At 47.1% G+C, this 24,559-nt stretch overlaps 1 protein-coding gene across 1 annotated transcript; it reads right to left on the minus strand.

Annotated features, from left to right (window-relative positions):
* Window positions 1-1,751: 1,751 nt before the first annotated feature.
* LOC310861408 (leucine-rich repeat neuronal protein 1) lies at window positions 1,752-24,084 on the minus strand (the record flags this gene model as incomplete). The annotated part of the gene is made up of 13 exons (XM_083768836.1): window positions 1,752-2,029; window positions 4,541-4,868; window positions 5,152-5,295; window positions 5,872-6,056; window positions 6,512-6,641; window positions 11,447-11,888; window positions 17,752-17,874; window positions 18,713-18,835; window positions 20,343-20,585; window positions 20,998-21,182; window positions 21,691-21,792; window positions 22,748-22,896; window positions 24,000-24,084. 13 exons carry the CDS (start codon window positions 24,082-24,084, stop codon window positions 1,752-1,754), a joined length of 2,517 nt encoding a protein of 838 aa, XP_083624962.1.
* Between the last annotated feature and the right edge of the window lie 475 nt (window positions 24,085-24,559).

Below are 24,559 nucleotides of genomic sequence, written 5' to 3' on the forward strand. Positions count from 1 at the left end.
TTGATGGGACCCCCTGGAACCCCCTCCTCAAGGAGCCCACATTGAGACCCACTGATAACAGTAAATGTGTAGCAGTGACAGTAGTGACAGTGTATTCGTTTGCACTTATTCAACGGTGCTCTTCCACCACCACTGACTAGAAGCAGCTGATCAGCACAACCACATTCTTCTACTTGTTTGCGGTGTGTCAGTAGTGGTGATTAAAGGGCCACGAAACCCTATAGGCGACTCGTTTTCCAGTTCAGATTAAAAACATGCACGACACAGCTGCAGATAATCAAAGCATATCTTTACCCTGCTGTATAGTTTTTAACCTGGACGGAAAACAAACTACACAATCAGTCTAGGAGGGCAGGGGTCTTCAACGTTGTTCAGGCAATGGAGCGCCTAGCTGAGAGAGAGATGAAGCAGGGACCCCCTCACTAGCTGAGAGAGAGATGAAGCAGGGACCCCCTCACTAGCTGAGAGAGAGATGAAGCAGGGACCCCCTCACTAGCTGAGAGAGAGATGAAGCAGGGACCCCCTCACTAGCTGAGAGAGAGATGAAGCAGGGACCCCCTCACTAGCTGAGAGAGAGATGAAGCAGGGACCCCCTCACTAGTTGAGAGAGAGATGAAGCAGGGACCCCCTCACTAGCTGAGAGAGAGATGAAGCAGGGACCCCCTCACTAGCTGAGAGAGAGATGAAGCAGGGACCCCCTCACTAGCTGAGAGAGAGATGAAGCAGGGAACACCCTCACTAGCTGAGAGAGAGTTGAAGCAGGGGCTAGCCATCGTATAATATTGTGATTAAACTTTTTATAGATGGTTTCATTTAACCACTTAAACCGTCAATACTTAGTAAATCTGACCTTTGTCCCTCTACAACAATGCTCTTTGCCAAACATACTTTTTGTCTAAAGCTCTCCTCAGAATAGGGATGCTGGGGTTCAAGTGGTTACTCTGAAAGAAAAATATCCTATCACACAAAGACTTGGCCGTCCCTCACATAGTAACTCTGAGGACCCCCTGTTGAAGACCCCCTGGTAACTCTGAGGACCCCCTGTTGAAGACCCCCTGGTCGGGTTAATCCCCCTCTAGGGTCATCAATGAAGCTGTAAATGACACTCCCACTAAAGCTGATGTGAAACCCAAAACATATACATGGTCCTCAATCAAAGCCACAGAAGAAGAAAACAGAGACAACGTAACACAAACAGTGGGCTTGGAGCAGAGTCACTTCACATTGTGTCCATTTGAACAAAACTAAACAAGCCACGTCTTGACCATAATATCACCACAAAGTGTGCTTGAGAGACGTACAGTAGACAAAGAGGGAAGGAAGTGAGATTATACTTTCAGTCTATATAAAATATGGTGTATTTTGAGTGTGTGACGTTGTGGACACCGCGTGGATGTGAAAGTGTAACCATAACACGTCTTCGGAAAGACGTGTTCGCCGTTCCTCTCCTGATGCAGAGACCCTGTCCGTCTGTCCGTCTGACAACCGTCCATCCATCTCACAACCCTCCGTCCAGCAGTCCTTCCATCCAACCGTTGGTCCATGGAGGACTCCATGCTTTTCACGTTTAGATGTCCATCCATCCATCCATCCATCCATCGGTCAGAAAAACCTCAAATGTTCTCCACTATAACAGGAAGTCAGAGAAGTGTCCCTCCACCCGGTCTGCCCTTGCATCTGTCCACTCCCTCCATCCCTCCACCCGGTCTGCCCTTGCATCGGTCCACTCCCTCCGTCCCTCGGTCCTCAGTCTACCACATGTAGGTCTTGGAGGTGTCGATCTGGCCCCCCGCGGCCCCTCCGCCCCGGGCCTCTTCCTCCCTCCTCTCCTCCTCGTCCTCCTCGTCCTCCTCCTCTCGGTTCTCGTCCTTGTCCTTCTCCCACAGCGTGATGAGGGGCGGGTACAGCTCGTTCAGGGGGATGGACGTGGCGTGCTGGACGTACGTCTTCAGGGAGTGTCCCTTGCCGGGGACGCGGCGTCCCATGAACACCAGCAGCAGAGACATGAGGGACAGAGCGAACATGGAGCCTGCATGGGGGACGGACAGACACACGGACACATTACCACTTAGCCTGGGGACGGACAGACACATGGACACATTACCACTTAGCCTGGGGACGGACAGACACATGGACACATTACCACTTAGCCTGGGGACAGACACATGGACACATTACCACTTAGCCTGGGGACGGACAGATGGACACATTAACACTTAGCCTGGGGACGGACAGATGGACACATTAACACTTAGCCTGGGGACGGACAGATGGACACATTAACACTTAGCCTGGGGACAGACACATGGACACATTAACACTTAGCCTGGGGACGGACACATGGACACATTAACACTTAGCCTGGGGACGGACAGACACATGGACACATTACCACTTAGCCTGGGGACGGACAGATGGACACATTAACACAGTGGTTCTCAACCTCCCCCCAACCAAATAATCATATTTGGACTGGGGACTTTGGGGAGCTCCCAAAATAATATATGAAGCTAGGGACCCCCCAAAATAATCATATTTGAACTGGGGACCTCCCACCCTGATAAGCTCTTGGAATTGTATAGAGTTGAAACATTACATTTGGTTTTACTCGGTTCCACAGATAAATATTGTGAAAATAGACAATTTTGATATAATTTCATTTTGGTAAAAGAAATACAAGTAATCACAATATAACTTAAACCCAGGATATACATTTAAAAGTGTAATGAAACACCTTTTATAATGTGGTCCTGCAAAACGGACAAAATAGCAACATGAACAAAAGAACACATTGCACACATGAACTATTGCAACTTTCCTTTGATTATTCCTTTTTTATTTCTTCATTATTTGTTTATATGTTTACTATTGTCTGAGGAACAAGAACAATTGTACTCTTAAGCACTCAAACAAGATGTAACAAATAAATCTAGATCTTGATGATATCACAATATCAAATTGTGACCATCGGAAGATTCTGGACATTTCCTGATGCTGTGTCTGTGTAACAGTGTAATCATTGATGTGACCTGCAGTCATGGCCTGTCAAAACCAGCACTATTAAGTAACTAACTACATTTACTCAAGTACTGTACTTAGGTACAATTTGGGGTATTTTTTACTTTACTGGAGTATTTCCAATTTTCAGTACTACTCCACTACGTCTCAGAGTCAAACATTGAGGCAGTGCTGCTTGCTGAGCCCTCTCCTCTAACCCCCTACGCACGGGGCAATGCAGAGATCCAGTGTCATCGTCAAGTTTGCTGATGACACTTTGGTGTCAGGAGAGCAACCTCGATCCCAACGCCAACGAGAGCCAGGAGCTGATCGCGAACTAAAGGAGGCTACTGTCCTGTTAATTAATTAACGTAATACATTAGGCCTACGGTAGGACGTCTTAGATCAGTGGTTCCCAAACCTTTTCATGTCAAGGACCCCCAAATTGACACTAATTAGCCCGCGGACCCGCATTTGAAAATTTACACCAAGGACTCCCATTAGAGAATTTTTTTTACGGCTCAGTGATTCTCAACCGGTTTAATTTCAAGGACCCCCAGTTTGACATGCATTAGTCTACGGACCCCCATTTAATGGCATTTCTATCTCTGGGACCCCCAATTTATATTGTAAAATCAATGTTAATTTACCTGTCAGGGTCTATTTGGTTCCATTTGTACACTCTCAGTTACAGACCCATAAGGGTCCATTCGGTTCCTAACTATCATTTAGCTGGGGACCCCCTGGAACTCCCTCAAGGACCCCTTTGGGAACCACTGTCTTAGATGGTAAAAAAAGGTTAACCCATTTTGGTCGATAAAAAAAGGCTTCTAAATCAAAAAAGAATTCTGAAAAACCCATGTTTCTATGTCAGTGGTGCTCAACCTTTTTCACGTCAAGGACCCTCAGAATTATCTCTATTGGGCCACGGACCCCCATCTCAAAATATGTAGTTCCAGGGACCACCCCCCCCCCCCCCCCCAGAAGCAAATATTTTAGTAAAAAATGTTCGCTCTGAAATATAAATAGCAGACCTACAAGCTCATAGCGCGCGCGTGCTATGAGCTTGTAGATCTTCTATTTTTCAACAGCTAAAGCAGGGGTCCTCAACTAGAAATGTTGAAGGTCCACAAATATTTTTTTGAATAAGACCGAGGTCCGGTCCCATGCGCGGCGTCCATCGGAGAACGGGGCTCTATGCCCGTTTAGTATGGTCAAGCCAAGCTTATACAAATCAGATCGCCTTCCACCCAACCAATAATGGGGTGCAGAGTGCAGGCCCGGAGTGGAACTCCAAATCAGGCCGGGAGTTATACGCCCTGGCAGGCCACACTGCGTGCGCGCACAGCGCGCGCCAGAATTTTGGGGGCCCTTGGGGGACATTTTGGGGGCCTTTGCAGCAATTTCACATTTTTTTTTTTTTTTTTTGGTGGTCCACAAAGAGGTGGTCCGCGGTCCGGTCGCGGACCGCGGTCCGCCAGTTGAGTACCCCTGAGCTAAAGCATATCATAATGCTTAAAACACCAAAATGCGGTTCACTCACCCATGACGGCCGCCAGCGCCACGCGCCGGCTGCTGACGTGCTGAGACGCCACCACCTGGACGGAGAAACCAGAGTCCTTGGTGGTGAAGTTCAGACAGGAGGAGGTGTGGAAGGACGGAGGAGAGGGGGAGGAGAACGCAGAGGAGGAGGAGGGGGACGGGGAGGAGGAGGAGGAGGTGGGGCGAGGGGGAGCAGGAGGAGGAGGAGGAGGAGGAGAAGAGGAGGAGGAGGAGGAGGAGAGAGGGGAGGAGGAGACCGTGAGACAGACTTGGTACTGGGTGGAGGGAAGGAGGTGTGTCAGGTTGTACTCCTGGACGTCCACCGGCACCTGAGAGAGGGAGAGAGAGAGAGAGAGAGAGAGAGAGGGAGAGAGAGAGAGAGAGATAGAGAGATAGACAGACATATTGTGATTATTCAGTTGTTGGGAGTCTTAACTTAGCTCATAACTCAACTTAACTCAACTGGTTGTTGTCTAATTCCTGACTCTCAGAATAGCAGACGATTTTACTGAGAGAGGGATGGATGGATGGATGGATGGATGGATGGATGGATGGATGGATGGATGGATGGATTGATTGATTGATTGATGGATTGATTGATTGATTGGTAACCTTGGCGGTGTAGCTGATCTGAGGGTTGTCTATGTGCACCGTGGCGCTGGTCCAGCGCGGCAGAGGGACGGGCAGGTCTCCAGACGAAGCCTCCCTGCTGGGATACAACCTCCACTCCAACACCACAGACTGGGCATGCACCACCTGTAAGAACACCATCACAATCTATCACCACCTCCACTCCAACACCACAGACTGGGCATGGACTACCTGTAAGAACACCATCACAACCTGTCACCACCTCCACTCCAACACCACAGACTGGGCATGCACCACCTGTAAGAACACCATCACAACCTGTCACCACCTCCACTCCAACACCACAGACTGGGCATGCACCACCTGTAAGAACACCATCACAACCTGTCACCACCTCCACTCCAACACCACAGACTGGGCATGCACCACCTGTAAGAACACCATCACAACCTATCACCACCTCCACTCCAACACCACAGACTGGGCATGCACCACCTGTAAGAACACCATCACAACCTATCACCACCTCCACTCCAACACCACAGACTGGGCATGCACCACCTGTAAGAACACCATCACAATCTATCACCACCTGACATTGCTTCACCTAGGCTACTAGGGCTGCAAGCATTGCGATTATTCAATCCATATTTTTGTGATTAAAAAAAAAGTACTTTGTTATAAAAATGGATTATTTAACTGTTGCACCTCTTATTAAAACACAATAACAGCAGTGTGTACCTTGGCCAGGACCACCAGAGAGCCCCCTGCCGGGCTGGAGGAGTTCCCCAGCCACGGCTCCTCTCGTCTGGGATCGTCTCGCTGCCTGCTCCCCTGGTCGGACAACACGCCCTGGTGGTCAACGGACACAGACACACTCCTGGTGTCTGCTCCTTCTGCGTTCCACGCTACACATGTATACAGACCTGGAGAGAGGGAGAGAGGGGGGGGGGTCATTGTACTTAAATATAGACTGCTAGTAGTACTAACACCACTAACTAAATACTCTTTGTATTGCTATCCTGGTATATGCAGTAGTACCAGGCCCAGGCTTGTAGATAAGGATGTGTATACATTTGTGTACATTTGTGTACATTTGTAAACTTGTGAAATGGGACCTTATGCACAACGAGTACTTTCCCTTTTATAAGTAGCCTATATTTTGATGGCAATACTTTTAGTAATTTTGAATACTGAACTTAATGTAGACTATTTCTACAACAGGGTATTGATACTTTTACTTGAGTAAAACACGCGGTCGCTCTTCCATCGCTGATGAAAGGACGTCAGAGATTGGTTTCATTATTATGTTATATTCCAGGTGAGGTACCAGGTGAGCTACCGTACCAGGTGAGCTACCGTACCAGGTGAGATACCGTACCTGCGTCTGTCGGCTCCACACGTTCAATAATCAGCGCTCCCGGTTCAGACACGCGCTGCTTCTTCCTGTTCATGGTTAAGCCGCGCCCGTGCTCCGATATGATTGGTGCTGCCACGGCCTCTGACGTCACCTGACGGATGAGAAAAGGGAAAGAGGATGTTTTTTCATTGCTTGACACCGGGGAACAAAGACAAAGCCTATTAGCCTCGGAGTCTGTGTATTTCCGGCATGGGCAGAGCAGTTTTACTAGTTTTACTTTTAATACGACATGTTTACAATAATGTCAACAACCATGTCTTAGGGCGCTTTCACACCGGGACCATTTGGTTCGTTTAAAATGATCCATGGTCCACTTACCCGTTTTGGTTCGGCTGGTGTGAACGTGCATTAGAACTCTGGTGCGGATCAAACAAACAAACCATGGTCCGCCTAAAAATGCCGAACACAGTTGGACTTTATAGAGGACCACATATAGGAGTTAACCAAAATAGCCGCCGGGTGTCGGCAGTTGTGAGGCTGGATTAATATTAGTTCTAAAAGCATGTCTTTCTTACGGAAATAATGTATATTCTGTATCATATGACAGCTGATCTATCTTCATGAGCTGCAATATAAAGGTTAACTTTATCCTATAGTAGACTATTCTCCCTTTATGAGCTGGCGCTGTGGTCTGGCTATTATTATGTCCAGGAAACAGCAACAGCGCTGTGTGTGTGGGCTCCGAGTTTGAGCCCCCACTCTGAACAGCTGTTCACGATAATACTAATTGAACTGATGGTGTGTGTGTGTGCTCTTTGAGCATGTCCACGTGTCATTTGTTTACATATTTGGTTCGCTTTACAGTCCTGTGTGAACACTAAACGGACCGAATTAAAAATGCAACAATTTAAACATTTGGTCCCTGATCCAGACGACCGGACATTCCAAGCAAACTTTGGGTGTGAAAGCGCCCTGACACTATATAGTTTATTGACCGGGGTCCTCCAGGGGTCTATACTTGGTCCCCTCTTGTTTTCCTTCTACCCTAAATCTCTTCATTCTCTTCAACACACCTCCAGTCCCACCCACCTTGTCTCCTGTGGGGGTGACCCAATAGAACCAGTCCCACCCACCTTGTCTCCCGTGGGGGTGACCCAATAGAACCAGTCCCACCCACCTTGTCTCCTGTGGGGGTGACCCAATAGAACCAGTCCCACCCACCTTGTCTCCTGTGGGGGTGACCCAATAGAACCAGTCCCACCCACCTTGTCTCCTGTGGGGGTGACCCAATAGAACCAGTCCCACCCACCTTGTCCCCCGTGGGGGTGACCCAATAGAACCAGTCCCACCCACCTTGTCTCCTGTGGGGTGACCCAATAGAACCAGTCCCACCCACCTTGTCTCCTGTGGGGTGACCCAATAGAACCAGTCCCACCCACCTTGTCTCCTGTGGGGTGACCCAATAGAACCAGTCCCACCCACCTTGTCTCCTGTGGGGTGACCCAATAGAACCAGTCCCACCCACCTTGTCCCCCGTGGGGGTGACCCAATAGAACCAGTCCCACCCACCTTGTCTCCTGTGGGGTGACCCAATAGAACCAGTCCCACCCACCTTGTCTCCCATGGGGGTGACCCAATAGAACCAGTCCCACCCACCTTGTCTCCTGTGGGGGTGACCCAATAGAACCAGTCCCACCCACCTTGTCTCCTGTGGGGGTGACCCAATAGAACCAGTCCCACCCACCTTGTCTCCTGTGGGGGTGACCCAATAGAACCAGTCCCACCCACCTTGTCTCCCATGGGGGTGACCCAATAGAACCAGTCCCACCCACCTTGTCTCCTGTGGGGGTGACCCAATAGAACCAGTCCCACCCACCTTGTCTCCTGTGGGGGTGACCCAATAGAACCAGTCCCACCCACCTTGTCTCCTGTGGGGGTGACCCAATAGAACCAGTCCCACCCACCTTGTCTCCTGTGGGGGTGACCCAATAGAACCAGTCCCACCCACCTTGTCTCCCATGGGGGTGACCCAATAGAACCAGTCCCACCCACCTTGTCTCCCATGGGGGTGACCCAATAGAACCAGTCCCACCCACCTTGTCTCCTGTGGGGGTGACCCAATAGAACCAGTCCCACCCACCTTGTCTCCCGTGGGGGTGACCCAATAGAACCAGTCCCACCCACCTTGTCTCCCGTGGGGGTGACCCAATAGAACCAGTCCCACCCACCTTGTCTCCTGTGGGGGTGACCCAATAGAACCAGTCCCACCCACCTTGTCTCCCATGGGGGTGACCCAATAGAACCAGTCCCACCCACCTTGTCTCCTGTGGGGGTGACCCAATAGAACCAGTCCCACCCACCTTGTCTCCCATGGGGGTGACCCAATAGAACCAGTCCCACCCACCTTGTCTCCTGTGGGGGTGACCCAATAGAACCAGTCCCACCCACCTTGTCTCCTGTGGGGGTGACCCAATAGAACCAGTCCCACCCACCTTGTCTCCTGTGGGGGTGACCCAATAGAACCAGTCCCACCCACCTTGTCTCCTGTGGGGGTGACCCAATAGAACCAGTCCCACCCACCTTGTCTCCTGTGGGGGTGACCCAATAGAACCAGTCCCACCCACCTTGTCTCCTGTGGGGGTGACCCAATAGAACCAGTCCCACCCACCTTGTCTCCTGTGGGGGTGACCCAATAGAACCAGTCCCACCCACCTTGTCTCCTGTGGGGGTGACCCAATAGAACCAGTCCCACCCACCTTGTCTCCTGTGGGCGTGACCCAATAGAACCAGTCCCACCCACCTTGTCTCCTGTGGGGGTGACCCAATAGAACCAGTCCCACCCACCTTGTCTCCCATGGGGGTGACCCAATAGAACCAGTCCCACCCACCTTGTCCCCCGTGGGGGTGACCCAATAGAACCAGTCCCACCCACCTTGTCTCCTGTGGGGGTGACCCAATAGAACCAGTCCCACCCACCTTGTCCCCCGTGGGGGTGACCCAATAGAACCAGTCCCACCCACCTTGTCTCCTGTGGGGGTGACCCAATAGAACCAGTCCCACCCACCTTGTCTCCCGTGGGGGTGACCCAATAGAACCAGTCCCACCCACCTTGTCTCCTGTGGGGGTGACCCAATAGAACCAGTCCCACCCACCTTGTCTCCTGTGGGGGTGACCCAATAGAACCAGTCCCACCCACCTTGTCTCCTGTGGGGGTGACCCAATAGAACCAGTCCCACCCACCTTGTCTCCTGTGGGGGTGACCCAATAGAACCAGTCCCACCCACCTTGTCTCCTGTGGGGGTGACCCAATAGAACCAGTCCCACCCACCTTGTCTCCTGTGGGGGTGACCCAATAGAACCAGTCCCACCCACCTTGTCTCCTGTGGGGGTGACCCAATAGAACCAGTCCCACCCACCTTGTCTCCCGTGGGGGTGACCCAATAGAACCAGTCCCACCCACCTTGTCTCCTGTGGGGGTGACCCAATAGAACCAGTCCCACCCACCTTGTCTCCTGTGGGGGTGACCCAATAGAACCAGTCCCACCCACCTTGTCTCCTGTGGGGGTGACCCAATAGAACCAGTCCCACCCACCTTGTCTCCTGTGGGGGTGACCCAATAGAACCAGTCCCACCCACCTTGTCTCCTGTGGGGGTGACCCAATAGAACCAGTCCCACCCACCTTGTCTCCTGTGGGGGTGACCCAATAGAACCAGTCCCACCCACCTTGTCTCCTGTGGGGGTGACCCAATAGAACCAGTCCCACCCACCTTGTCTCCTGTGGGGGTGACCCAATAGAACCAGTCCCACCCACCTTGTCTCCTGTGGGCGTGACCCAATAGAACCAGTCCCACCCACCTTGTCTCCTGTGGGGGTGACCCAATAGAACCAGTCCCACCCACCTTGTCTCCCATGGGGGTGACCCAATAGAACCAGTCCCACCCACCTTGTCCCCCGTGGGGGTGACCCAATAGAACCAGTCCCACCCACCTTGTCTCCCATGGGGGTGACCCAATAGAACCAGTCCCACCCACCTTGTCTCCCGTGGGGGTGACCCAATAGAACCAGTCCCACCCACCTTGTCTCCTGTGGGGGTGACCCAATAGAACCAGTCCCACCCACCTTGTCTCCTGTGGGGGTGACCCAATAGAACCAGTCCCACCCACCTTGTCTCCTGTGGGGGTGACCCAATAGAACCAGTCCCACCCACCTTGTCTCCTGTGGGGGTGACCCAATAGAACCAGTCCCACCCACCTTGTCTCCTGTGGGGGTGACCCAATAGAACCAGTCCCACCCACCTTGTCTCCTGTGGGGGTGACCCAATAGAACCAGTCCCACCCACCTTGTCTCCCGTGGGGGTGACCCAATAGAACCAGTCCCACCCACCTTGTCTCCTGTGGGGGTGACCCAATAGAACCAGTCCCACCCACCTTGTCTCCCATGGGGGTGACCCAATAGAACCAGTCCCACCCACCTTGTCTCCCGTGGGGGTGACCCAATAGAACCAGTCCCACCCACCTTGTCTCCCGTGGGGGTGACCCAATAGAACCAGTCCCACCCACCTTGTCTCCTGTGGGGGTGACCCAATAGAACCAGTCCCACCCACCTTGTCTCCTGTGGGGGTGACCCAATAGAACCAGTCCCACCCACCTTGTCTCCCGTGGGGGTGACCCAATAGAACCAGTCCCACCCACCTTGTCTCCCATGGGGGTGACCCAATAGAACCAGTCCCACCCACCTTGTCTCCCATGGGGGTGACCCAATAGAACCAGTCCCACCCACCTTGTCTCCTGTGGGGGTGACCCAATAGAACCAGTCCCACCCACCTTGTCTCCCGTGGGCGTGACCCAATAGAACCAGTCCCACCCACCTTGTCTCCTGTGGGGGTGACCCAATAGAACCAGTCCCACCCACCTTGTCTCCTGTGGGGGTGACCCAATAGAACCAGTCCCACCCACCTTGTCTCCTGTGGGGGTGACCCAATAGAACTGGGGGGCGGGGTCGGCATCCGCCCAACACTCCAGCGTAATTGGCCGGCCCGCTGTGACGTTCATCGCCGGCGGGAACGAATAGGAGGAGATCCTCGGCAGGCAGCTGTTGGCCCCGCCCCCGGCCCCGGTCCCGCCCCCGTCGGCGGCCCCCCAGCCAATGGACACCACCTCCTGCAGCTCCCGGCCAATCAGGTTGGCCGGGGAGGAGCAGAGGGTGATGGGCGACTCCAGGAGCTTGATGCTGGATTGGTTGCCCAGGTGAGGGCCCCAGGTGGCCAGGCAGTCACAGCGCAGCGGGTTGGAGTGGAGAGACAGCTCCTCCAGGGAGGACAGAGAGGACAGGAGGGACGAGGAGAGGAGGCTCAGCTGGTTGTTGTGGAGGAGCAGGATACGGATGGACGACATATCACTGAGGAGGAGGAGACAGGGTTAGACAGACAGACAGATAAAGACATTGATTAGAGCATCACTCTTATGAGCGCCACTCATAATGTGTGGCGTTGTCACATCACCTGAGGGCCAGCCAGTGGACAGAAGAGCACATCTGGCTAAACCAAGTCACTAACTGCTGCATATCCCTGTTATCATTGTCTTCACTCGTTTTCATTATTTCTACATTGCTGTTATTCATTATTATTATAATGCATGTTAATCACACTTTTTGTCTCCATATGTAATGTTATGACTTGTTTTATGTTATATGTACACTTTGGCAATATAAAACACATTTTAACATGCCGATAAAGCATTCTGAAATAGAAAATCGAGAGATACGATTTGTACACGCTTTGTAACGTTATCTCATGTACAACGCGCTGATATTCTTTTTGCACTAATGTCTAATATCATTGACAAAAGTCTCAATACTAGAAACGGGTTCGGGTTAGGCTAAAAACGTTTTACGAAGTAGTGAACATAGCCGATCTACAAACTCACACCACGGCACGTTGTTACAGAGGAGAGGAGAGTGCGTAGTGCGTAGGCATCTACTGTAGGCATACAGTATCAGAACATTGGCTGGCAGGGTTATACTGCAAGTGTAGTTTAATCCCACGCAGGTCCGATGCCATGCAGGGTGAAGAGAAGTGACTGACCTTTCAAGAAATAATATATATTATATTTCTTTCACTATGCAATAGTCTCCGAGAGGCTAAATACAACACGATGCTATATTTGGACTAGTGTGTGGGAGAGGAGAGCTCTTTAGCGTTGCATTAAGTGGAAAACGTACAATGTGTGAACGTGCTCATCGCCACTGGAGAATACAAAGACTACATGGTTACTATACCGTACTGTAAGGTTGGGTCTATAATGCGTTATTTATAATTATTATTGTTATTATTATTATTATTATTATTATTCCCTCATAGCTCTTCTGTCTGTGGATCTCTGCTTTAATGTGTGGAGAATGGGGACAGAAGTTCTATTTACTCTTTAGAGCCAAAAGCAATCAGGAAAACCTGTCTGTCTGTCTGTCTGTCTGTCTGTCTGTCTGTCTGTCTGTCTGTCTGTTTTTGCACCCATAACGTTACACACAACAAGCAGCACTGTCCATGGTGCTGAATGTATGTCCACATAGACATACACTCACTAAATTCTGCAAAGAGCACCGGCTTGGGAATCGAACCCGCAACTCGCTGTCAGACTGCATTAGAGCCTATATGATATTCATCTAAACCACAACCCACAGGGGAAGAGGAAACAGGGTAGGCCAAGAAACACTCTCCAGGACCTAAAGGACATTGGAATGAGCTGGCAGGAAGCAAAAGCGCAGGCCCAGAAGAGAGTGAGATGGAGAGCTCTGGTGGACGCCCTATGCCCCCGACGGGGTAAAGAGGATTAACAACATAACAACAACTAGGCCAGTGGTTCCCAGACCCCAAAGGGAAATTCGACATTTGCCCAGGACTCAAACTATAGTGAAAATAGCTATTTTGTGAAAATAGCTATTTTCACTACTTCCTAATTATTATTATTGTATTGATTTCTTTGTTGTTTCTTTTAAAATGTATACAATTCTATACATTTTATACATAAAAACTAAATAAAAGACTAAAAATAAAAGACCATAAAAATTGGTCTGTGACCCACAAATGGGTCCCGACCTACTGTTTGGATATAGAATCAAATCCCCAAATGGATATAGAATCAAATCCCCAAATGGATATAGAATCAAATCCCCAAATGGATATAGAATCAAATCCCCAAATGGATATAGAATCAAATCCCCAAATGGACATATAGAATCAAATCCCCAAATGGATATAGAATCAAATCCCCAAATGGATATAGAATCAAATCCCCAAATGGACATATAGAATCAAATCCCCAAATGGATATAGAATCAAATCCCCAAATGGATATAGAATCAAATCCCCAAATGGATATATAGAATCAAATCCCCAAATGGATATAGAATCAAATCCCCAAATGGATATAGAATCAAATCCCCAAATGGATATATAGAATCAAATCCCCAAATGGATATAGAATCAAATCCCCAAATGGATATAGAATCAAATCCCCAAATGGACATATAGAATCAAATCCCCAAATGGATACATAGAATCAAATCCCCAAATGGATATATAGAATCAAATCCCCAAATGGATATAGAATCAAATCCCCAAATGGATATAGAATCAAATCCCCAAATGGATATAGAATCAAATCCCCAAATGGACATATAGAATCAAATCCCCAAATGGATATAGAATCAAATCCCCAAATGGATATAGAATCAAATCCCCAAATGGACATATAGAATCAAATCCCCAAATGGATATAGAATCAAATCCCCAAATGGATATAGAATCAAATCCCCAAATGGACATATAGAATCAAATCCCCAAATGGATATAGAATCAAATCCCCAAATGGATATAGAATCAAATCCCCAAATGGATATATAGAATCAAATCCCCAAATGGATATAGAATCAAATCCCCAAATGGATATATAGAATCAAATCCCCAAATGGATATATAGAATCAAATCCCCAAATGGATATATAGAATCAAATCCCCAAATGGACATATAGAATCAAATCCCCAAATGGATATATAGAATCAAATCCCCAAATGGATATATAGAATCAAATCCCCAAATGGATATAGAATCAAATCCCCAAATGGATATATAGAATCAAATCCCCAAATGGATATATAGAATCAAATCCCCAAATGGATATATAGAATCAAATCCCCAAATGGATATATAGAATCAAATCCCCAAATGGACATATAGAATCAAATCCCCAAATGGATATATAGAATCAAATCCCCAAATGGACATATAGAATCAAATCCCCAAATGGATATATAGAATCAAATCCCCAAATGGATATAGAATCAAATCCCCAAATGGATATAGAATCAAATCCCCAAATGGATATAGAATCAAATCCCCAAATGGATATAGAATCAAATCCCCAAATGGACATATAGAATCAAATCCCCAAATGGATATATAGAATCAAATCCCCAAATGGACATATAGAATCAAATCCCCAAATGGATATATAGAATCAAATCCCCAAATGGACATATATGGGTAGATTTTGAAGGTGCGTTTTACCAATGGAAATACATAAATTGGCCTCGCTCTGCGCACATTCGTATTATGAAAGGCATATCGGCCCGTGTTGAACGCACTGACCCGTGTTGAACGCACACACATTATGGCTTACCGCGGTCCTGAATATTTTAGCATTGTGGGAGTGTCCATATGTTAATTATTTTCGCTTTGCGCAATTTGCTATTAAGCCCCTTGACCTAAAGACACTCAGCGCATAACGATTAGACGTGGGTCTGACCACCTCATAAACGCAAAAAGCACTGTTTGATTTGACACTTGAGCGGCTCTGGGAAGCTGGTAGAGTGTTGCCATGTCTGTTTATTATAAGCAGCTTATTTTTCTGTAAAGTTGCTTTCTGTGTAGTTGTTTTTCTTGTTTCTAAAGTGGTTATTTGGGCTTTTCTCCTAATGTTGTTTAAACCAGTGATCCTCACACAGCACATTCCGATGTCAATGATCCCCAGATGAATGCATTTGCCCAACTAAGGACAGCTAATCCAAAAATTTAATAAAAAGATTACTTTTGAAAATAGCAGATCTATACCAGCTCACAATGCATCACATTAATTCATTAAAACTATGAACTCTGACTGCAGGGGGATATATAATGATCATTATAACAATGTGCAAGAACATATTTAAAAAGAAGGAAGAACTTTATATTTGTGGACAATCAAAATATGTTTTTTTATTTTAATGTGGTGTCATTCAAATTAATCTGGATATGGCAGACTCACTATTTAGAAAATAAAAACATGGCACTTCATTTAAAATAGGTTACAGACCCCTGTTATATGCGCTTATTTTTATAGACCTATTTACTTGTTTCTATGAGACATGGCAGTTTTGCGTCTTTTAAAAAAAAATGTTGAGATTAGAAACGGCCATAATTCTTTCATTTCTCAACCTTAAAAATAAATAAAAACATCTCCATAATCCGTGGGAAATGTGCTTTCATATGCTGTATCACACCCGATTCAAGTCTCCTTCAATAAAATGCTACGAGCGAACTCAGCGAAGACCATACCATCGGGGCCACAGCATTACGCAGCACGCATTCAACTCATTCCTTCGTCGTGACTTGAATGAAATAAAATATAATAAACGTTATTTTACTGGTGTTTTTCAATAGAAACAAATAAAGAGCGTGTGTAGGCTACTGTGTGCAAGTGCAACAGTGCATATACATGCATGCACTAGGCTATATTTCTTCCGTGTCGGGATGGTGATTGAGCTCTTCAAGTTCACAGCCCGTTTGGTCTTTCATAAAAAAACGTTGATATTAGCCTATAAACACTCATGGTTCTCTCATTTCTCAACCGTTTTATTAAATGTAAAAATCTCCATATTCCTTAGGAATCTTGCTTTCATTCGCTGTATGGTACATGGTTCTATCGTTATCGAATTAATTAATTACGCATGGATAGCCAATTTGCCAATATGCTGCTATCTACTCGCAATTCCATTCCGATCTGAAAGGTGGGTCTGTTCTTTTGAGGCATAAAGGTGACAGCATGCAGTGCAATAGGAATAATTAACCCAAATGTGACAAAGGCATGTCATGTCTTCTATGGTGCCAGCCTGAAGAAATGTCATACCACGATCCCCAAAGTGCGCATTCCGTATGTGACATCAGCTGACTGGTAAAGAGAATAGTACGGACATGTTGATTGGGTACGTCTCAAACACGCCTTAAACACACCCATGACTAATTCAAGGCCGTTTTGCGCACTCCGCGGGGTGTCAAAAGCGCTTCTTAACATGCCCAAAATTGCAATATGACATACTACACGCCCCCAGATCATAATACTGTAATTAGATTAGTAATATAGAAGTAAGTAAAATAGAAGTCCTAAATCGACCCCATAGAATCAAATCCCCAAATGGATATATAGAATCAAATCCCCAAATGGACATATAGAATCAAATCCCCAAATGGATATATAGAATCAAACTGACTGCGAGAAAACGCTAAAGTTACTTCCGACAATATGGGATCACAATGCTTAAGTTACAGTACATGATCACAATGCTTAAGTTACAGTACATGATCACAATGCTTAAGTTACAGTACATGATCACAATGCTTAAGTTACAGTACATGATCACAATGCTTAAGTTACAGTACATGATCACAATGCTTAAGTTACAGTACATGATCACAATGCTTAAGTTACAGTACATGATCACAATGCTTAAGTTACAGTACATGAGATGATTTTAACATGTTATTCTCCAAAGAGAAATTACTTCCGCAAACCAGGGGATGAGCGAGTGACGTCAGGACTCTAGCAGCCTATTGGCTACTCCGAGGCGTTCAGGCGTTACCTGAAGGCACTGGGGTCGATGTAGGACAGTTTGGGGTTTACCTGAAGGCACTGGGGTCGATGTAGGACAGTTTGGGGTTTACCTGAAGGCACTGGGGTCGATGTAGGACAGTTTGGGGTTTACCTGAAGGCACTGGGGTCGATGTAGGACAGTTTGGGGTTTACCTGAAGGCACTGGGGTCGATGTAGGACAGTTTGGGGTTTACCTGAAGGCACTGGGGTCGATGTAGGACAGTTTGGGGTTTACCTGAAGGCACTGGGGTCGATGTAGGACAGTTTGGGGTTTACCTGAAGGCACTGGGGTCGATGTAGGACAGTTTGGGGTTTACCTGAAGGCACTGGGGTCGATGTAGGACAGTTTGGGGTTTACCTGAAGGCACTGGGGTCGATGTAGGACAGTTTGGGGTTGTTGTACAGCTCTAGTTTGGCCAGCTCGGGGAGGTTCTGGAACGCTCCTCTCTCCAGGATCAATAACTCCTCCATGTTGTTCAGGCTGCAGCAAATACACACAAATCACAGCCATTGATTATGTGATCCATCATTCAGTCAGCTGGGCCGACTCTCTCTCACCCTCAGACACTTGGAGTGACAGGTGCAACGTCAACGGCCTAATTACTAATTGATCAACTGATTGATCGATCGCCGATTCAAGCACACGCACGCACACACACACTCACTCACACACTCACTCACTCACTCACTCACTCACTCACTCACTCACTCACTCTCTCTCTCTCACACACACACACACACACACACACACACACACACACACACACACACACACACACACACACACACACACACACACACACACACACACACACACACACACACACACACACACACACACAGTGTGGTTCCATTTGTACACTCTCTGAGTTACAGACCTATAACCATGACTCCACACAAACAGACACACATTCTAACCATTTATTTATGTCCACATAAAGCAGATGCATACAAGGACACAAATATTATAGGTGAAGTAGAGATACAATTACACAATCATGTCATGTGTTTTCATGGCACACACACACACACACACACACACACACACACACACACACACACACACACACACACACACACACACACACACACACACACACCAAACACAACACACACAAACACACACACACACACACACACACACACACACACACACACACACACACACACACACACACACACACACACACACACACACACACACCCACACACACACCCACACACACACACACACACCAAACACAACACACACACACACACACACACACACACACACACACACACACACACACACACACACACACACATCACACACACACCTGAGTTCTTCTAGGTGCAGCAGGTTCTGGAAGTCCCCCTGTTGGATCCGACTGATGGGGTTGCGGTTCAGATCCAAGAACTTGAGGTTAGGAATGACGCTCAGAGCGTCCCGTGGAATGGACCTGAGGGACGACATTAACCCAATCAGCGCTCAGCTTTACTGCTGCCCACACATCACACCATTCCTCTCTGGTCCAGACTTTTTACCCCATTCTGACCTGAGATCAGATTCAAAAAATGTCTTCTACATCCTGACAGTCTTCTGAAAAAGCCTATGTTTCTATGTCAGTCGTTCTTCGATTTTTCAAAAATAGCAGACCTACAAGCTCGTAGCGCGCCACTCGGTGGCGCGCTATGAGATTGTAGATCTGATATTTTTCAATAGCTAAAGCATAACATAATGCTAACACCAAAAGGCGTTCCCGCCCAAAATGGGCTAACAGACAGTAGTGTGGAAACATTGTTGGTCAAATGTTTGGGCCTGTCACAATGATTACATAATCGCCTAAATCGCATCGACGAACTTCTGTTCATAATGGTCATAATCATTTAAAAACCTCTGTTCATAATGGTCATAATCATTTAGAAACCTCTGTTCATAATGGTCATAATCATTTAAAAACCTCTGTTCATAATGGTCATAATCATTTAAAAACCTCTGTTCATAATGGTCATAATCATTTAAAGCATCTGTTCATAATGGTCATAATCATTTAAAACCTCTGTTCATAATGGTCATAATCATTTAAAGCATCTGTTCATAATGGTCATAATCATTTAAAAACCTCTGTTCATAATGGTCATAATCATTTAGAAACCTCTGTTCATAATGGTCATAATCATTTAAAAACTTCTGTTCATAATGGTCATAATCATTTAAAAACCTCTGTTCATAATGGTCATAATCATTTAAAAACCTCTGTTCATAATGGTCATAATCATTTAAAAACTTCTGTTCATAATGGTCATAATCATTTAAAAACCTCTGTTCATAATGGTCATAATCATTTCCATGTTGAAAATGTTCATATATTTTCAGACATTAATCAAAAATGATTTGAGCGACAATCAATCGTCAAGTAAAATGTCATAATTGTTGACAGGCCTACACATGTCCCAAAGCTTCAACAGCCGAGACATTTGGCCTTAAAGGTATATTCAGTGATTTCACTCAAAAAACCGTAGGTTTCGTTTTTGGCTGTGGGACCCAGCCTTTCGTCCAATCAGGATAGAGAGTCAAAAACGAAACCTAAGGTTTTTTGACCCCCAGGGGTTAACTGGGGACAGGGAGGAACTCCTTATATGGTCAGCACACTCTATAGTAGGGAGGATTATCACAACAAAACAAAAAAAATAAGTGATATTTGAATTAAGTGAAATCACTGAATATACCTTTAAGGTGGACTTTGAGAGAACATTTTAAAACCAACGGTTAGGACAGAAACGCTGCCATGGTTGTCCCCAAACATTAGTTCTGAGCTGAATCGACGGCTACGTTCATGTTGTGGTGTGAACTGCACCTCTGGGGACATGCATGGCCACGCCTGCCCCATGCATGCACCAACTCCCAACATGTGACATGGGGAGAGTAACGTCAAGTCAAAATAAAGAAGCATAAATGTTGCTAACCTGAGTTTGTTGTCGTAAAAGGACAGACTCTCCAGGTAGTCCAGGCCCAGGAAGGCTCCGGCAGGGACTTCGTTCAGACCCATCCCGGCCAGAACCAAGCTGTGGAGGCGGGACAGCGGCAGGAAGTTCTTCTCCTCCAGACCCAGGATGGGGTTCTCTCCGATCATCAGGATCTCCAGAGAGGGCAGGGACTCGAACCAGCGGCTGTCGATGGCCACCAGGCGGTTGGAGTTCAGATGGAGCCTGGCGGGGGAGAGGAGAGGATCAGGCGCCGGTCACACTATTATCAAGATCAAAGACGGAGCGGTAGAACAGCTCCAATTCATTTTCAATGAGAGTCACGTGGTTTGAAGAGACAAACGTGTTGCATGGGCAGAGCACAGGGCAGAGGAGAGGAGAGGAGAGGAGAGGAGAGGAGAGGAGAGGAGAGGAGAGGAGAGGAGAGGAGAGGAGAGGAGAGGAGAGGAGAGGAGAGGAGAGGAGAGGAGAGGAGAGGAGAGGAGAGGAGAGGAGAGGAGAGGAGAGGAGAGGAGAGGAGAGGAGAGGAGAGGAGACCGTACCTGAGCAGGTTGGTGAGGCCGCTGAAGGCCTGGGGGGAGATGGTGGTGATGTGGTAGTGGTTCATGTACAGTAGACTACAGTAACAGTACAGTACCTGAGCAGGTTGGTGAGGCCGCTGAAGGCCTGGGGGGAGATGGTGGTGATGTGGTTGTGGTTCATGTACAGCTCCTCCAGACTGGATAGGTTCCTCACACAGAAGTCCTCCAGCTCCTCCACCTGGTTCTCCTCCAGATACAGAGTCACCAGCTGACTGAGAGAGCCCAGACCCATGGACCCAACCTTATGGAGAGAGAGAGAGGCAGAGAGACAGAGAGAGAGAGAGAGAGAGAGAGAGAGAGAGAGGGGGAGGGAGAGAGAGAGAGAGAGAGAGAGGGGGAGAGAGAGAGAGAGGGCTAAATACAAACTAAGGTATGATGGCCCAATTTAAGACTAAATATATTGACAATTTCATAAAAAATTAAAAAACATTTCAGATGACTTAAATATGACTAAAACTAAATCAACACCACTGGAGACGGCGTCTACACAAGGATGCTACACATGGTACTGTCACACGGGAGCAGGACCACATGGTCCCACGGGAGCAGGTCCACATGAGAAACCTCATGGTCACCCACAAGGTCAGGGAGAGGAGGATGAGGCTGTGTGTCAGGTGGCGAGCGGACTGAGCCCGTGACAATTATAAGAACTCTTCGTCTCTGCGTGCGTGCGTGCGTGCGTGCGTGCGTGCGTGCGTGCGTGCGTGCGTGCGTGCGCCTGTGTGTGTGTGTCCGTGCCTTGTGTGTACCTGTTTGAAGTGGTTCTGTGATAGATCCAGCTCTGTCAGGTTATTCAGACTCAGGAGTTCAGTAGTGATGGATGAGATGTTGTTACTCTGCAGCAGAAGAACCTGCAACACAAGTAAATCAATCAATCAATCAATCAATCAATCAATCAATCAATCAATCAATCAATCAATCAATCAATCAATCAATCAGTTTCATCTTCATGTATTTCTATGGACCAGCTATTAACCCATTTTGAACTGAGATCAGATTCTACAAAAATGTCTTCTACATCCTGACAGTTTTCTGAAAAAGCTATGTTTCTGTGTCAGTCGTTCTTCGATTTTTCAAAAATAGCAGACCTACAAGCTTATGAGCTTATGAGCTATTTTTCAATAGCTAAAGCGTAACATAATGATAACACCAAAAGGGGTTCCCTGTTGCTGCTCTACGTGTAGACCTAGGTGCTATTTACACGAGGATGGTGTTCATAAAAAACGGCAAAATAAAGTATCGTTTGCTGCTGTCATTTAGACGAGAACCGTGTTCACAGGAGGTGAAAACGCAACGAAGTGAAACCACCTCCCAGAGTGGAAATCTTTTAGAACGCCGTTTCCTATGGTCTCCATATAAACAGGCAAAACGGTGGATCCGCAAAACTTGTGACATCATGGCTTACGTCAGCTCTGGTCGGCTCGCCCCGTGTCCTACGTTTTTACATGGTGTCATAGGCATGCGTCAGTTGCTAGGGGAAACGAACAACAACAACCATGTCGGATAGTCCGGTTTGCTGGAGGTGTGATGAGGACGCGACGTTTGTTTACTTTCTGTGTAGAAGAAGAACGGAAGTAGTTCTACGCATGCGTGACTTATGTCTATGGTTTATATAAGCGCTGCGTCACACGGACCCCACAAGGACACACGCCACCTAGCGACCTGGCATATATATGCATGCACTTTGTAGCGTGTTCATTCAAGTGTGCGTTCTCATGTAAATGGTCCAAAAAAATGAGAACGCAACGGGACTTTGACGTGTTATATGGAGATGGTCGCCGTCTAAAAGAGGCCCTAGTCACCTACCTGTGTGTCAGCGGACACGTTCTTGGGTACGATCTGCAGGTGCAGCTCGTTGCAGTCCACGGTGCGGGCCTGGTGGTACACAGACTGTGGCGTGTACCAGGGCCGCGTCTCACACACACACAGAGCCGGACACAGCACGCCGGCGCCACCTATAGGCGGGAGGACAGTGGTTATTTATACACTGCACTCCACATCATAATAAATACAATAATACAATCCCATACACTAGTAGGAGAGAGAAGAAAACTCTCTAAAGATGAGTTTCCATTGCAGTCCCAAGGTAAGGCAGGCAGGAGTCAGGACAAACTATAGGACAAAATGTGCTTCTCCAATTATAACATTACTAGCCCTTACCCATTGTGAGATATTTGCCGGTGCGTTTTGAATTCACTAATAAATTCATTCATAATCATTAATGTGTCAAATCGAAAAAAGGACTCCGTTACGCCCTCCATATTCATATGGTCAATGCCTGTGTGAAAAGTGGGAGTGATTGGTGAAGGCAATGAGGAGATAAGTGTTTGTTTCTGACAGACACACACACACACACACACACACACGGACAGACATTGTTAGAATTATAGTATGATTACATTAGTCACAATAATGAGTAATGACTCTATCACATTCATTAGTCAATCCTTCAATCACTCACCCAGTCAAACAATTCTCAATAGAACATTTATTATATTAAAATACAATATAAGCACCACCATTAAAAAAAACACAATATAAGCACACAATTGTCTCTGGCTTTGTTTCAGAGCAGACACGGTGACGAGGCCCAGCTGGGGCAGACCGAGGACCAGATGGAGGGATTATGTCTCCACGCGGGGATCCTCCCCGTTATTATTAGTAGCTACAGTAGTGTGACCCGGGAGAGGAAAGCCTGGCATTCTCTGCTGGTTCAACCTCCACGCCCCATTCATACACGGTGTGTCGCACACTGAGAACAGCAGATCTACAAGCTCATATAGCGTGTCGCAGGCGGGACGCGTTGTGAGCTTGTAGGTCTGTTGTTCTTCTCGGGCCGTACTTTCGTGCAACACCAGCGTGTGACGCCCCCCTTCCGGGCGGCACGCGGAAAACAAACAAAACAATCATCAGTCAACATCAGTTGTTGCGTTGTGTTCAATGTCCCAAAGCGGCAGAAGACGGATGTATGGTTTATGTTCTCTCACACGTAGCGTAGCATTGCGTAGCATAGCGTAGCGTAGCGTACTAGCGGGGGTTACCGTATGTTATAAGTTACCTTGACTGGGACCACCCACACTGGCACATAGTGATGATGTCATCAGGAAGAGCAGGAAGTAAAGGACGAGGACTACAGATCCCATGTTGCACTGCAGTGTGGGAAGGTTGACAGAGAGGAAGTGATGCGCTGATTGTTGACAACGTCCTCTAAAGGTTGGGGAGAGGCGGAGTCATCTGCAGCTGGATGGACACACAGAAAGGAGAATTAAAAATCACACCCGTGTGAAGTGAGGGGGCACTAACATATTAAAGTCTAAATTATATAGTCTATTAGGTGATGTAAAACAAACGGTGCCAAAACAAACATTAAATTCTCTTAACCTTTATATTTCTATAAGAGGCAAACTATATTGTTTATGCGGTTTGCTTTGATTGAATAATTGATTGAACACGTACGCTGTAGCCTACTATGATTTGATTTGGGTGTTCTAAATAAAGTGTTGATTATTGTATATTAATCTAATTATAGTAAACTATAAGGATAAAGGATGAAGATGAAGGGAAAAGAGACCTTTTTACAGTACAATAATGTTTCAAGTTTACATATAGGCCTACAAA

Source organism: Protomyctophum parallelum (assembly GCF_964188405.1).
Source record: "Protomyctophum parallelum genome assembly, chromosome: 7".
In the NCBI taxonomy this organism is placed as follows: Eukaryota; Metazoa; Chordata; class Actinopteri; order Myctophiformes; family Myctophidae; genus Protomyctophum; species Protomyctophum parallelum.